The following is a 16,023-nucleotide window of genomic DNA, read 5'->3' as shown; positions in this document are numbered from 1 at the left end:
ATCATTTTCCTTATTATCCTTAATATCATCATTATCCTTATTATCCTTAATATCATCATTATCCTTATTATCCTTAATATCATCATTATCCTTATTATCCTTAATATCATCATTATCCTTATTATCCTTAATATCATCATTATCCTTATTATCCTTAATATCATCATTATCCTTATTATCCTTAATATCATCATTATCCTTATTATCCTTAATATCATCATTATCCTTATTATCCTTAATATCATCATTATCCTTATTATCCTTAATATCATCATTATCCTTATTATCCTTAATATCATCATTTTCCTTATTCCTTATCATCTTTATCATAATTTTATTTATGTAGCGACGTCCCCCCTATAAACAATGAAGGAAAACTGAAAAAAAGGTTTAATTGTTTTTCAACATTTCTAAAAGAAAATTAAATTAAACGTAGCAGGTTGTGACTGTAATTGGTTAATTGAAAAATGTAATTAATGGAACACTTCCTCATCTATTATTTAAAAATATATTTCATTTATCCTGTAATTGGACTGCACAAAGAATATGAGTTATCAAAATCGCTTCTTTTATACAATAAAAAGATATTGAAAAATGAAAGAATGAATTTCAGGAAGGTTCTCGACCTAAACATTTTTTTAAACTTTAGAATAAACTTAAATTCATAATAAAGATTTTTGGATTTTCTCATTTTGATTTTCCGTCAAATTTTTAAGATTAACATAAAGCTAGCAATTAGAGATTCACCTCAATTTTTTTATTTTTATTTTTGTGCTCAAGGTTCTTGTTTCAACGGAAAAAAATACAGAGTAAGTTAAAAATCTAAAATGTTTGTGAAAATTGAACACCTTACTAGCATTAAATGTACGTTGTACACTTTGAACTTTGCAGTGTACAATGCTTTTCACTATACACTGAGCTGTATTCTATGAACTCCTTGTATAGGAGCTTGATCTTGCCTGTGATACTGCTTTGCTAAGTATGACGAGGATAAACTGGTCTCAAGTTCATCAGGTTAGATTTNAAATATTTTTCCTCTTTTTTTAAGGTTTTTGACTCATTGTCATTTTTGGTCAATCGGTATGATTTGGAATTATTTCCTTCTGCCATTTTTGGAATAATTACATTTGATTTTTTAGGAAATATTTTACCCAGTTTGCTGTGAAGTTTGTGTCTAGTTTTATTCCTAAGTTTATCTCGATGGTTTACAAGTGTAAACCTCTCTCTACTGTTGGAGCGGAACAGCTTCTGCTGGATGCTCACAGCCTGAAGGTAAACACAACTGAGGTCGTGAAAGCAAGAAACAGCTTAACTTTAGCAATATCACTTAGCAGAATCACTAGTAATCGATCTTGACTGCACTGGTGAAGTGTTTTCGAACTGTGTGTACATCTAAAGTTGAACTATTTATTGTAGTTCATTAAATCCCGACCTGTGGTAGAAACTGTTTTATAAAACAGAGCCGATCTTTGCATCTTAATTAAGCGGATAACTACAGCAAAATGTTTTAAGTAGAAGCGATGACTGTAACATTATTTGTGGCTTTTATTTGATCGGACCTGGGACTAGATTTGATGAACACCAAACCACATACGGCCTAAGCAAGCTGTAGTGAAGTGGTTAATTTAATAAAAGTAGTTGAACTACTTCTTCTTTTCATTAAATCTGGTCCCTGAATTGAATTTATGTTTAGACAGTATTGATGGATTTACCTAATATTTGCGAGAGTGCTGCCCTCAAACCAAACCGGAAAGCACCATCAGCCTTTACAAAGGTCGTCGTTAAAGGTCAGTTTTAAAGTTTAGACATTTTGATACTCATGATACAGTTTTTCGTATAACTTCTTGTTAGGTTCCGCGAACTCTAACCCTGTTCTTGCCAAACATAATTCATTTTCATAAGAAAGAATATTTTTTTATAATTTATTGTCTTGTAATTATACAACTTTGTTTTTGGCAATGAGATTGTAACTTAAAGGATGAGGAGAGTGATTGGTTACATATAAGTGTGACGTAATAGGACAGCTAGAGAACTAGTTTAACTGTAAACACTGAAAAAGATTTTAAACAAACTCTGTTTACAATTGAAACTAGTTTTAGAGCTGTCACAATATGCCACTTCAGAATGTAAATAAACCCATTCATCGTTCTTCTTATGTCTAAGCCCCTTTTGTTTAGAACCTTTTAATTAAGCACCTAATGTTTTCTAATTTGTTGACGTTTTTACTGTGACGTATTAGAACAGTTAAAAAACTGGTTTTATTGTAAACAGTAATAATGATTGTAAAGAATGGTGTTTGTTCTGAATTGAAACTAGTTATAGAGTTGTCCCAATGCTTTAAAAGCACTTCTTAGTTTTATATCTTTTTGTTTAAAAATAAAAATGCTTATCAATGACATGCATGAAGTTGTAGAAGAATTTAAAGAAGGAAAAGTTTAACGCATTATATGTAATTACCTATAAATACTAAATAGCTGTAAGAATTAATCATAATTTTAATCTTTATCTTAATAATTATGCCTAGACCCTGATGCTACTGAGCTGGGTAAGCTTCTTGAGATGAAAGGATTGAAGCGCAGTGATCAGTTGACCTACATTGAGATGTTTAAGGAGGCAAATAAACAGGTGTGTCGATTTTCCTTTAACAATTTGAATTTTTATTACCCTATTCCCTCATTTTTTCTCCCTCGACCCTATTTCCCCACCCTGGCCCTTGTCTGCACCCACTTACTTCATGTCCCCTTCATCCTTACCACTCTGTTACCATCCCTCAGTCCTCGCCCCCCCTCCCTCAATCCTCAACCCTCCTTAGGGGGTATATCTTTGTTAAAAAGTTAATTTTCCTCACAATTCGTAGGCATGTTTGTTTTTATTTGCTGAATAAGGGAACGTGAAAATATTTAATTTTTTAATAAAAAGTATCAAAAAGGATGAAAAAATCTCGTTTTTTAACCAAGCTTTCAAGTTTTTCCCCAATGCATTGAAATTCAAATTATAAAAATAGATACCCCTGCCCTTAATCTGTCCACCCCCTTAATCCCGTTAGCGTTTAAATGAATGAAATGAAATTCAAATTAATTACTATATTTTGGAGTTTTATAAAACATTTTTTTTTTTATCATCAAAAGAAGTTTAATTTTTATTCTAAATTTTGTTACAAATAGAACGACGAAAGCTATTTTGATATGCAAAAAGTAGAAAAAATAAAAATTACAAAATAAAAACCAGATGAAAATGGAAAATTTGAATACTTAGTTAAGAAGATTTTTTAATGTTATTAATCTTTAATTTATATCTATTAATTTTAGGGCTGAATTGCAAATTGACTAATAAAAAGGTTTTGATTTTGTTTTTCTGTTTTTTTTCTCACGTTTTTGGGACAGCAATTAACTTACAAGTGTCCACAAATAACAATAGTAATAATTTAAATGGCAGTGTGTTTTTTTGGTTTTATCATTAAATTGCATGTATTTGGTTTGGGTTTTAATTCTTATATATTTTCGGTAGTTGCAATAAAACACGAATATTAGCACAATCTTATATTATTATTCAATGGTTCTACTTTAGTTCTCCACGTTCATGGATAAATTATAATTTCAAAACCAATAGTTGTTGTTAACCACAGTACTATTCAAACCAAAGTAGTATTTATCAAATGAAACTGTTAAAAATCCTTGATTTTTTTTTTGGTATTTTTTCTCATTTTGTTCTTAAATAGCCAAAAAGAAAATTTATCTGAATAATGAAATAACACCAATTATGGAAGGGCGTTTTATTTTTTAGCACATTATCGGTTCACAACTTTTATTATATATTTTCACATAGTACTTTTCATTGTGAGTGATTTTTCCCCCTTTCTGAAATGATTTTTTTTTGTTTTAGGAGATTTTGAATCCATCAAATGGAAACTCTTTGCCAGGTGGGAGTTTTTAAATAGTCGTTTTTTGTTTGTTTTCCAGAACATTAAATGATTCGTTTATGGTGGAGGGGGGGGAAGGCAAGCCGCACCCGAATAGCCTCCATCCTGCAATTTACTCACAAACATAGAAGGGCGGCAGCACTCTCACCCGTAGCGCTTCCTTAGCCGCGTCCCTATATCCTCAATCAAAATGTCTTGCGATTTCTCCTAAAATATAATATTCAGTACATGCCTGTGGATGTTGATCTTCTTTAAAAATGTTTTGAAGGAAGAGAGAAATTCAATTTTTACCTAAAATAACACAGTTTGGCATGCAATTTGGTTTGAAGTTATCTAAATCCATCTATCTTTCTACCTATCAGATTTTAGATAATTTAAAACCGAATCGCAGGCAAAACTGCGTTATTTTTGTAAAGATTGAATTTTTCTCCTTACCTTCATAAACATTTTTCGGGAAGATCAACATCATATTACATTTTAGAAGGAAATCGTAATTAATCACAGTTTAAACAAAAATTTAACAACTATTGCCCCAGTGAGCCAGATTGTTTACTCATATTACCAAAAAAAAATATGATTATTATGTTCAGGTTATTATAGATGCCAATCTTAAATAAACGCTGCATTTTTCTATAATAAGCATTTTAAAGACATTTTGCTGGAGGATATCTGGGTGTGACTAAGGAAGCGCTACGGTTAAGCGCGTTGCCGCAACTCTATATTTGTGAGTAAATTGCGGGATTGATGGTATACGGCTTGCCATCCTCCCATGGGGGGGGGTGTTGATATTCAAATCTAGTTTGAAGGAGTTGGAGGTTGATATTAAAACATAAGTTCTTTTAGAAGGGGTGATTTTAAAGGAGTGAAGGGTGTTATAGGAAAATGTGTAGTGTGTATTGTGTAGGGTTTCCAGCGAAATGGGAAAATCTTTTGTTTCGCAAAAAAATGTTACAATTTTTCGGTGAAATTGTCGCATATTTTTTCTTTTTTTTTACAAAATTCATCATAGTTTTTGCTTCCTTTCGCAAAATTCATCTTTGCGAAATAATGTGATATTTCGCGTAAAAAGTTTGTGAAATACTAGAACAAAAAAATTCACGATAGTTTTCGTTCGCTGGAAACCCTAGTACTGTGTGTCCCTTCAACGAAGTATGAGATCGTACTGCATCATTTCCCTAAGTCTGTCTCCACCCTATCCCTCTGATTTTTACATTGATCTTCTTCTATACAAAAATTAATTCATCTAAAGCCTGAGTAATTAATTCATCTAAAGCCTGAGTAATTAATTCAAATCGGTGTTTCTGTTTTTCTAATTTTCTAATGTTATTATGACCAACCTGTAAGAACGAGTGAATACTTCTCAGAAAAGTCAAAGATTTTTAAGAGAGGGGGTAAAATATTCAGCTGGGCTTAAAGGTTGAATTGAAAATTGAAACATACAATTAATTGCTATTCCCACCCCCTCAATTCTTTTATTTTTCTTCTTTTTCTCAACCTTTATCTTCTCTAATGGTTTTTATACATCTAAGGTTCTCCCAGTACTCAGCTGTTGACGGAGCAGTCTAGGATTAAGAAATTAGAAAAACTTATCAAAAAAAGACTCTAGTTTCTCAATTCAAGATTTGTTAGAGTATATCAGTGATGGTCTTCATTCCAATATATCTAATTTTATAAGTTTAATCACACAGATAGGACAAAAGGAGTAGAAGTTGTTTGTGGTCGGTAACTTATCGTACATAATAACCCTTCGAGGTTGTACAGGCCACGGGATTTCACTTAATCCACACCGGTGTCGTACATCAGTTCACCTTCCTGTGACAGTGTACATGCCCCTAGTGTTTTAACCATTTTAACGCAATGTTATGTTAGACATAAGAAGCGATATTGAAACATTTAAAATTATTAGTTAACATAAAAGCGCATTTAGTGATAAAAAGTATTATTGAAATTGAAGGGAAAAGCGCCAAAAAAGTTATTTCCTCGCATATGTCGCATGTCTTTCAAATTATCAAAAATACATTAACAAATATCGGCAAATGTCAAAACCTCTCTAAAATTGTGTTGAAATGTTGAAAGCAGTTAAACACTAGGAGGAAGTGAACTGTCGCAAGGAAAAGTTTGGATGCATGACACCGGGCCAAAATGGTAGTTATCTAGAAATAAGGGGACCGTTCACTTATTTGGGTAATTTTATGGTAAACTAAAAAGCCTAGTAGCTATTCATTGGTATTAGTCTTACTTTTTAAAGATAACTATGACCAGAGAAATAGCCGATTGATCGCTTAGAATTCCAGTGCAAAGGTGTGATATCTTTGCATAGTCACTTTTTAAACGTTTTTTCAGTAACAGCAGCGCAAAAAAATTTAATATTTGAAAAAATTTAAATTCATGACATTAAATAGCATCAAAAAGCATCAAATAGTGTAAATGCTAAGGTTCCTTACCTTGGAATTCTAAACGAAAAATGGGCTTTTTCTCTGGCCACGGTTGTCTTTAAAAAATAAGGACTAATACCAATGAATAGCTAATAGGGTTTTTAGTTTACCCTCAAACTATCCAAATAAGTGTACTGTCCATTCTAAGATTACAATTGACAAATGTTCACGCGTTGGTCCAAAATTATAAATACAGTTCGAGACCTAACAACTACCTTTCTTGTCCAATCTTTGTAATCTGTGTAAAATTTGAATTTGTACAGTGTACGATTAGCATTTATGTGATAATGTACCTTTTATCTGTGATCTGATGTTAAAGATGTTTCTAGTTTTATCTATGTTATTTATTTATATTTGTTTTTGTAGCACTGAGGATCCGGATCCATTGGATTCGAAATATTGTGGTTTCCTGGATCCGGATCCATTGGATTCGAAATATTATGGTTTCCTGGATCCGTATCCGGATCCATCGGATTCGAAATATTGTGGTTTCCTGGAACCGGATCCATTGGATTCGAAATATTGTGGTTTCATGGATCCGTATCCGGATCCTCAAAATATTGTTGATTCACGAATTTGGATTTAAAGGGACTGTAAGCGTAATTTCAAGTGGCCCTTCATGCAAAGATGACAATGCTCAACTCAGAGAAGTACCCTTGAATCCTTTATCTGCTCATTAATTTAGAAGATATTGTCGTTTTTCTAGGTTTAACGTTTTTTTTCTGTAAATTTGCAGTAGAAATGCGCCAGTCCCTTTGTAGAAATACCACAAAATGAAAAATACCAGTTTTTCAAAATTCTAAACATTGATAACTAATTCATGCTTGATTAGACAATGCTTTTAAGGGTGCTCTTATGAATCCGTAATTGTCCTCTTTGCACGGAGAGTCACTTGAAATTAAGCTTTCAGTCCCTTTAGAAATGAGCTAGTTAAAGATTGGACAAATCTTCTTGATTTCTCATTGGTTCATTAAAAACAGATCATTTGGATCCAAATCAAAATTAAAAATGTTTTAAAAAACGTATTTTTTTCTAGATATGATTTTTACTGAAATTAGTTTTATTTTCATGCAAACAATTGTTGGTGTCTTCTTTTTTATCTAAATATCTTAAATTTGGTTAAATACGCATGAAAAAATACGATTAAAGGTTTAAAGGAATTTTTTTATCCCCCTCCCATCTTCATTCTTTTTTCAGCTCTGCAGTTAAATTGGCACTGGTAATTTATTGTTTGGTGAAAAATAAGTTCTGATTTTTCTATTTTCAGATAAAATATAAAATATGGCGAGTCAGACCCAGGGGATTCAACAACTGTTGGGAGCTGAGAAGCGTTCTGCAGACAAGGTTTTTATAAACATTTATTTGGTTACGTGCGGAATTGCGCCTCGTTGCCCGTGAAATAAAAAAAAATATTTTTTAGTCTATGTTACTCATGGGGTACTTACTACCTATGGGTTCTCTCAAAAAATGTCATCCGTTTGGCCAGCTTTGGCTAACATATACATATATATGTATTATGTATATTGTATATATGAGCAAAGAGCTTTATTATTTAGACGATCTGAGTAAATTTCTAGTCTACTATCTATTTTGTTTTCCAAAAAAATTATTTTCGTAAATTTTAGAAAATCAACGAAAAAATATGGTTAAATCTGCGACGTTTTTTCTTTTTGTTTTATATTGTACGAAGAGATAATGCTCTGAGATAGAGCCATCATTTAAAGTTAAAATAGAAAATGGGTGCAAAGCGCTCTAAGAGCCCAGTATGATCGGAACTATGTGTGAAGGTTATTATTTCTCCCAAATAAATCAAAACCTTGTTATTTAGGATATGTTTACAATAATTCAAGACCGCTATAAACCGTTTATGTTTGTAATCTATGTTTACTAATACAACACCGCTATCTTTGGTCCTATCTATGTAAACTATGTTCACTAAAACAACACCGCTTTCTTTGGTCCTATCTATGTAAACTATGTTAACCTTAAACAACACAGTTACTTATGGTCCTATGTAAACCGCTATCTTTAGTCCTTTCTATGTAAACTATGTTAACCTTAAACAACACAGCTACTTATGGTCATATGTAATCTATGTTTACTAATACAACACCGCTATCTTTGGTCCTATCTATGTAAACTATGGTAACCTTAAACAACACAGTTACTTATGGTCCTATGTAATCTATGTTTACTAATACAACACTGCTGTCTATGGTCCTATCTATGTAAACTATGTTAACATTAAACAACACAGCTACTTATGGTCCATGTAATCTATGTTTACTAATACAACACCGCTATCTTTGGTCCTATCTATGTAAACTATGTTCACTAAAACAACACCGCTTTCTTTGGTCCTATCTATGTAAACTATGTTAACCTTAAACAACACAGTTACTTATGGTCCTATGTAAACCGCTATCTTTAGTCCTTTCTATGTAAACTATGTTAACCTTTAACAACACAGCTACTTATGGTCATATGTAATCTATGTTTACTAATACAACACCGCTATCTTTGGTCCTATCTATGTAAACTATGGTAACCTTAAACAACACAGTTACTTATGGTCCTATGTAATCTATGTTTACTAATACAACACTGCTGTCTATGGTCCTATCTATGTAAACTATGTTAACATTAAACAACACAGCTACTTATGGTCCATGTAATCTATGTTTACTAATACAACACCGCTATCTGTGGTCCTATCTATGTAAACTATGTTTACTTAACACCGCTTTCATCTTTGTTATTTATGTTAACAATATTACAAGACCCCTATATACCGTCTTATGTATGTAATCTATGTTTACTAATATAACAGCGCTATCTATGGTCCTATCTATGAAAACTATGTTAACTAAAACCACTTATGGTCCTATCTGTGTAATCTATGTTTACTAATACAACACTGCTGTCTGTAGTCCTATCAATGTGAAGTTTGTTAACTAAAACAACACCGCTATTTATGGTCCTATCTATGTAATCTATGTCTTCTAATACAACACTGCTGTCTACTAATGTTTACTAATACAACACCGCTATACCGCTTTCATCTTTGTTATCTATGTTTACAATAATTCAAAACCGCTATATACCGTTTATGTTTTTAATCTATGTTTACTAATACAACACCGCTATCTTTGGTCCTATCTATGTAAACTATGTTAACCTTAAACAACACAGTTACTTGTGGTAAATACAACACCGCTATCTGTGGTCCTTTCTATGTAAACTATGTTAACCTTAAACAACACAGTTACTTATGGTAAATACAACAACGCTATCTGTGGTCCTATCTATGTAAGCTATGTTTACTTAACACCGCTTTCATCTTTGTTATGTATGTTAACAATATTACAAGACCCCTATATACCATCTTATGTATGTAATCTATGTTTACTAATATAACAATGCTGTCTATGGTTCTATCTATAGTAAACTATGTTAACCTTAAACAACACAGCTACTTATGGTTCTATCTATGTAATCTATGTTTACTAATACAACACTGCTGTCTATGGTCCTATCAATGTAAACTATGTTAACTAAAACAACACCGCTTTTTATGGTCCTATCTGTGTAATCTATGTCTACTAATACAACACTGCTGTGACGGTGTCTATGGTCCTATCTATGTAAACTATGTTAACCTTAAACAACACAGTTACTTATGGTCCTACTCCTATGTAATCTATGTTTACTAATACAACACTGCTGTCTATTGTCCTATATATGTAAACTATGTTTACTAATACAACACCACTATCTTTGATCCTATCTATGTAAACTATGTTTACTTAACACCGCTTTCATCTTTGTTATGTATGTTAACAATATTACAAGACCCCTATATACCGTCTTATGTATGTAATCTATGTTTACCATTATAACAGCGCTATCTATGGTTCTATCTATGAAAACTATGTTAACTTAAACAACACCGCTTCTTATGGTCTTATCTATGTAATCTATGTAAAATATCTTTACTAATTCAACACCGCTATCTGTGGTCCTATCTATGTATTGTAAACTATGTAAGCTAAAACAATTGTCGCTATTTATCTATGTAATCTATGTTTACTAATGCAACACTTTTATCTATGGTCCTATCTATGTAAACTATGACTGAAATATCTGCAGGTAAATGAAGCAAGGAAAAGGAAGAATAGAAGATTAAAGCAGGCTAAGGAGGAGGCTCAACTAGAGATTGAGAAATATAAACAAGAAAGAGAAAAGGCATTCAGGTAGTTTCTAATTTTTTCAAAGATAGGAGTGGGGGAATTAAACATAACCATGAGAAATGAGGATATTATAATTTGTTTGATTGATTGATTGAAAAATATGGCTTAACTGGGATCTTGGATGAATTAATGAATTAGCTTATTATTTTATTTAATTGATATATTAGGTAATTCTTTGATTGATTTATTGACATATTAGATAATTATTTGATTGATTAATTGACATATTAGCTAATTATTTGGTTGATTATTTGACATATTAACTAATTATTTGATTGATTAATTGACATATTAACTAATTATTTGATTGATTAATTGACATAATAGCTAATTATTTGATTGATTAATTGACATAATAGCTAATTACTTGATTGATTATTTGATATATTAGGTAATTATTTGATTGATTAATTGACATAATAGCTAATTATTTGATTGATTAATTGATATCTTAGCTATTTATTTGATTCAATAATTGATAGATTTCCATACTAGTTTCTTAAAAAATTAATAAATTAGTAAATCGATTTTCCAATTGTTCGATTGATAATTGATAAATTAGCGAACTGTATGATTGATAAATTAATAAACTAGCTAATCGTTTGATTGATTTATTGATATCTTAATTATCTAATTATTTGATGAATAATTTATAGATTTCCAGATTATTTCCTTAATTATTAATAAATTGATTTACTAATTAATTACCGAATAGTGAATTAACGATGAAAATATCAAAATACTAATATTTTTATTATTGCTTAAATGTTCTAGATAATATTTGATTGATTGATTGATTGATTGATTGATCAGTGATTTGATTTATTGACTGATTGATTTCTGTAAAGGGAAAATGAGGCTAAACATCATGGATCTAAGGAGGACATTGCTTTGAGGATAGAGGCAGATACTAAGGTTAAAATAGAGGCCATGAATAGAAGTGTCGCAGCAAATAAAGATAAGGTGACTTTGATACTTAATTGGAGGTTCATAAGATTTTTAAAAAGAAAAAAACTTTATTTTCAAAATAAAATATTTTTTTTTATCAAAAAAAATCATTTGTTTTCTATCATAAAAGATTAGTAAGCTGGTCATTACTATTGATTGTATCTGGAAAAGAAATCATAACAACTTAGAAATCTATACTGCAGACTAACTGAAAAGCTTGGCGTTGCCCGTGGAATTAGAATAATTGAATTTTTATCAAAAAATTCTAATTTTGAAGAAAAAAAAATCGAATTTATTTTAGCATTTATTTTTCCTACTCCCAGAGTACCCCCAGGAGTTCCCTCAAAAAATATTTTAGCCATTTAGTCCAGCCGTTTGGCCAGCTATAGCTAATATATGAAAATATATATTTATATATATATCAGTTGAAACGCAACAATCTTCTTATAACATTTAATTCCTAAACAAATTGTTTCATGCTTTTATGCATTCATCAGTATGAATGATTTGAGAATTATATATATATATATGAGCGAAGGCCTTTATTAAATAGATTACTAGCTGAAGTACCCGGCGTTACCTGTGAAATAAAAAAAGTTTTTTTAAGTCTTATGTTATCCCTCGGGTTTATGGGTTCCATCAAAAAATATCAGCCAATTTGGTCCAGCCGTTTGGCCAACTTTGGCTAACATATAAATATACAAATACATATACGAAGAGCTTTGTTATGAAGATCAGTAAACTGTCCCTGAATGCATTTATCCAAATTCTTTATCTCATATTTCAGCCAATTATGAACTCATTTAGATCAACTTATTTTTATTTGTAACATTTTTTTCATAAATAAATCTCAACAAAATTTTAAGGTGATGAATTATGAATTGATGCGTAATATTTTTATTTTTATGTTTTATAATGGTTCTGGGAAAAATTTCAATTTTTGAGTGATATTTGAGAAAAATATTGGATAGTTTTGGTTTATATCAAAAGAGTACCAAATATTATGACGTGTCCTGTGCCCTCTTTTTAAATTCAAAAACTTTGCATTAAAATAACAAGTTAATAAATCTTTGTTATAGGTGATTGAGTCATTGATTGGTCTGGTAGTTGATATCCAGCCTAAAGTTCACAAAAACTATAGAACTGCCTAGAACTGCTCCAGCGAAGTAAAACTTAGTCTGACAAAACATATTAATTACATTGTGATAAATTTACTTGTTCATCAATGGAATCATGACATTTATTTATGGCTTAGAGGTGCGAATGCGTTTTTTTTAACTACAAAACTGTGTTGCTATTTAAACTGTCCTTTGTTTGAAACCGGTTTTTGTCAGAATAAGATCGGAGGTGAGAACTTATGTATTATAAATCTCAGGATCAAGCATTGATCTCCATGTTAGGCTGATTTATGGATTAATTTAATTCCTCTTCGATATCACGTGATGGTCATACCCTTACAGGATAATTTCAATTAAGGGATCAAGCATTTAAAAATGCCATCATTGGATATCGAGATCAAGTGTTTCAATTTAACATTATCCACACAATAGTTCCGATCTCTGCTCCCATTATGTCTCATAGTCTTATTTGAAAGCTAGATAATAAGACGAACACAGCCGAACATTAATGTAAATTCAACTAAGAGATGAGACGTGCATTGGATATCGAGATCAAGTGTTTCAATTTAACATTATCCACACAATAGTTCCGATCTCTGCTCTCATTATGTCTCATAGTCTTATTTGAAAGCTAGACAATAAGACGAACACAGCCGAACATTAATGTAAATTCAACTAGGAGATGAGACGTGCAGAGAATTTTGTCCTTATAAATCTGACTCAATGTGATTTAATTTTGACAAGAACTGGGATCGGGTTGTAGATTGTACTTTTCCAGATAGAATGAGATACAAGCTCCGGAGTTCGATCCCACCTCGGCTCTCGGAGCCTAGAGGATCCAACTCAGAGTATCCGACATCAAGCGATCCAGCCACAGGTTTATTTTCCCCTTCCTACTTTTCCCTTTTCCAAACCTTTCCCCAGTATTACTCCTCTTACCTTCCCTCACCGCTTTTTTCCCCCTGACCCCGTCCACCTTCTTTGCCCTTCCCCTGTTGGCCTCCTTTTCCCTCCCCCTCCCGCCTTCTTTTCATTCCCTTGTCAGTCTCTTTTTTTCCTTTCCCGTTCACTTTCTCTTCCCTTCCTTCACCGGCGTCCTTATCCCTTCTACTTTCTTTTCCCCTCCCCATTTCAACCTCCTTTTTTCCTTTTCCCGTCCACTTTCTCTTCCCTTCTTCTGTCCCCCTCCTTTTTCCTTTCCTGTCTTTGTTCTTTTTCCTTCCTCCTATTCGCCTCCCTTAAACCTTTCAAATTGAAAGTGTACTTGCGTTAATATTTTTTCAAATCAACTTTCCTCCCAAATACGTCTTTCTACATTTACCTATGTTCCTTGGTTTCCTTTTTCTGTGTTAACATTTAATCTATATTTAAATTTAAAATGGAAAGCAAAGTAATATTTAGGAAGTAATATCATATTAATATCTACTAAAATTAAAGGGAGTGGCCGGCAAGGTATGGTAGTTGAACTGAGGATGTAGTATTGTGGAGAAATTTTTTAAGAATCATTGAGGACCTATGAGACGTTTTACAGTGCATATTTGTTCTGCAAGAGCGNAACTGAGAATGTAGTATTGTGGAGAAATTTTTTAGGAATCATTGAGGACCTATGAGACGTTTTACAGTGCATATTTGTTCTGCAAGAGCGCAAATTCTATCTTTAAAATCCTTTTAGATTGTTCATTTTTGAGAGATGATTTTGAGAAACGGTTTTTTAAATAATTTTTCAATAACGACGACGAAAAATGCAGCCTCTAGAAAATGTAGTGTCACAAAGTGTGGAATTGTCCCCCTATCCTTAAAAAAAAATCCTGATATTTTCCTGAAGCTATTTCCACCTAAGTACATCAAGTTAGAGCAAAAAATATTTTCGCATTTTAATACTAAGGGTTGACATCACCCAAAGAACCTCTGCGCCTTTTGATTTTATGACTTTCACTTCCTCGTGTGTCACCCTACTATATATAAAGTACACAGCGGGAACCATGAAACGTTTGTCTGAGTTAAAAAACATTATCCTTATTTTTCTCTTTTAAAAATGAAAAATTTTTCTATTTGTCTGATTTTCAATTTTATTGACTTTTGGACGTATGCAGAAGAACAAGTTAAAAACTATGATATTTTCCACATTGCTACACAGATATATGTCTTAAGGGTACTGTTGTTTATTGGGCATGCAACTCTTTCATAGAAGGTTTACTTTAAATAACCTAAATTATTTATTTTAAGAGACATTAAGCGTAAGTTCAAGTGATCCTCTGTGGAAAGATGGCAATGCCCGATTTACAACGGTATCCTTAAAAGCTTTGTCTGATCAAATGTTTATTGGATATTAATGTTTTTCAATTTTGTTTCTCTACAAAAGTGACTTGCGCATTTCTTCTGCAGGAAAAAATATAGGAATTATCATGGTTACCCCCTTATAAACCTAGAAAACCAACAATATCTTCCACATTATTAATCAGTTAAAGTTTTCAAGTATAACGTTGTGAATCGGGCATTAGCATCAATGCAAGAAAGTTCAATTGAAAATTTGCTTACAGTCCCTTTAAGTAGTAATATTTCTTCAGAATTCTATTTTTTTTTTACTTTAAAATATCCAGGAAAAAGCGGAGGAGGGACTGTACAATCCAAGAAGAGAACGCACCGAAGAAAAACTCACATCACTAAAACCGAGACTCTGGCAACATTAGTCAAGAAAGAATTGACTCCGAACATATTCGTCCTGCCGCAGGTATCCATGACTAATTGGTTGGGGGGGGGGGAGAGGTTATGTGCAAAAAAGTCCTTGAATCCCCCTACCTACATCCCACCTCAAAATTTAGTTTTTTCCTCATATTAGTAAATAAGAGTTATTACTTTTTAATCCAGTTAATGGAAAATTTTTAAGTTATAAAACAAAGATGTCTGAAATCTTCATTTTTTCTTATTTTTTTATGTTGAAACTTGATTTAACCTTCTGTTCAGAATTTTTAATTAATTTTGAATCCCCCTCCAGCCTTAATGGGACTAAAGACGTATTTTCATTTTACAACGGTGCTCTTAAAACTGGTTCTGTATTAATAGTAGGGAAAGTTTTTAGATTTAGAAATCCACAATATTTAAGATGTTATTTAGATATTTTCCATGTTATTAAAGATTTAAGGGTACCGTTTTAATCGCACATGTCATTTGCCCTCTTTAATTGGAGTTTCACTTGAAATTACAACGACAATCCTTTAAATCTATTTTAGGAGATTATCATTCTTTTCGTTGAGATCTTAGATGTAGATAGTTGCTTATCCCTTTACAGGTATTTTGAATTTTTTAAAAATCCGGGTATTTTCTGAAAGTAATTGATTTAGACCCCCCCCCCC

At 31.8% G+C, this 16,023-nt stretch overlaps 3 protein-coding genes across 4 annotated transcripts in view; all 3 read left to right on the top strand.

Annotated features, from left to right (window-relative positions):
• The window catches only part of LOC111703530 (vacuolar protein sorting-associated protein 53 homolog), a gene marked incomplete at its 5' end in the record, with an annotated part of 17,497 nt that extends 9,877 nt beyond the window's left edge, over positions 1–7,620 (top strand). Inside the window, 5 exon segments of the mRNA XM_023475492.1 lie at positions 920–1,272; positions 1,694–1,787; positions 2,525–2,625; positions 3,883–3,919; positions 5,449–7,620. Coding sequence (XP_023331260.1) covers positions 920–1,272; positions 1,694–1,787; positions 2,525–2,625; positions 3,883–3,919; positions 5,449–5,525 — 662 coding nt within the window.
• On the top strand, positions 7,612–13,449 carry LOC111703521 (V-type proton ATPase subunit G-like). 2 transcript variants are annotated; one of them, XM_023475480.1, is made up of 5 exons: positions 7,612–7,698; positions 10,504–10,607; positions 11,453–11,567; positions 12,632–12,718; positions 13,350–13,449. In XM_023475480.1, exons 1-4 carry the CDS (start codon positions 7,636–7,638, stop codon positions 12,701–12,703), a joined length of 354 nt encoding a protein of 117 aa, XP_023331248.1. In that variant the 5' UTR covers positions 7,612–7,635; the 3' UTR covers positions 12,704–12,718; positions 13,350–13,449. The 2 variants fall into 2 exon arrangements, with proteins under 2 accessions (XP_023331248.1, XP_023331247.1); XM_023475479.1 differs by having other exon boundaries at positions 12,632–13,449.
• Positions 13,444–16,023, top strand: part of LOC111703520 (uncharacterized) — a gene marked incomplete at its 3' end in the record, with an annotated part of 8,434 nt that continues 5,854 nt past the window's right edge. The window contains 3 exon segments of the mRNA XM_023475478.1: positions 13,444–13,547; positions 15,271–15,401; positions 15,901–15,959. Coding sequence (XP_023331246.1) covers positions 13,454–13,547; positions 15,271–15,401; positions 15,901–15,959 — 284 coding nt within the window.

The sequence above is a fragment of the Eurytemora carolleeae genome, unplaced genomic scaffold (assembly GCF_000591075.1).
Source record: "Eurytemora carolleeae unplaced genomic scaffold, Eaff_2.0 scaffold464, whole genome shotgun sequence".
NCBI classification, from domain to species: Eukaryota; Metazoa; Arthropoda; class Copepoda; order Calanoida; family Temoridae; genus Eurytemora; species Eurytemora carolleeae.
The sequence above is the reverse complement of the archived record's forward strand: the minus strand, read 5'-3'. Positions and strand labels throughout refer to the sequence as shown.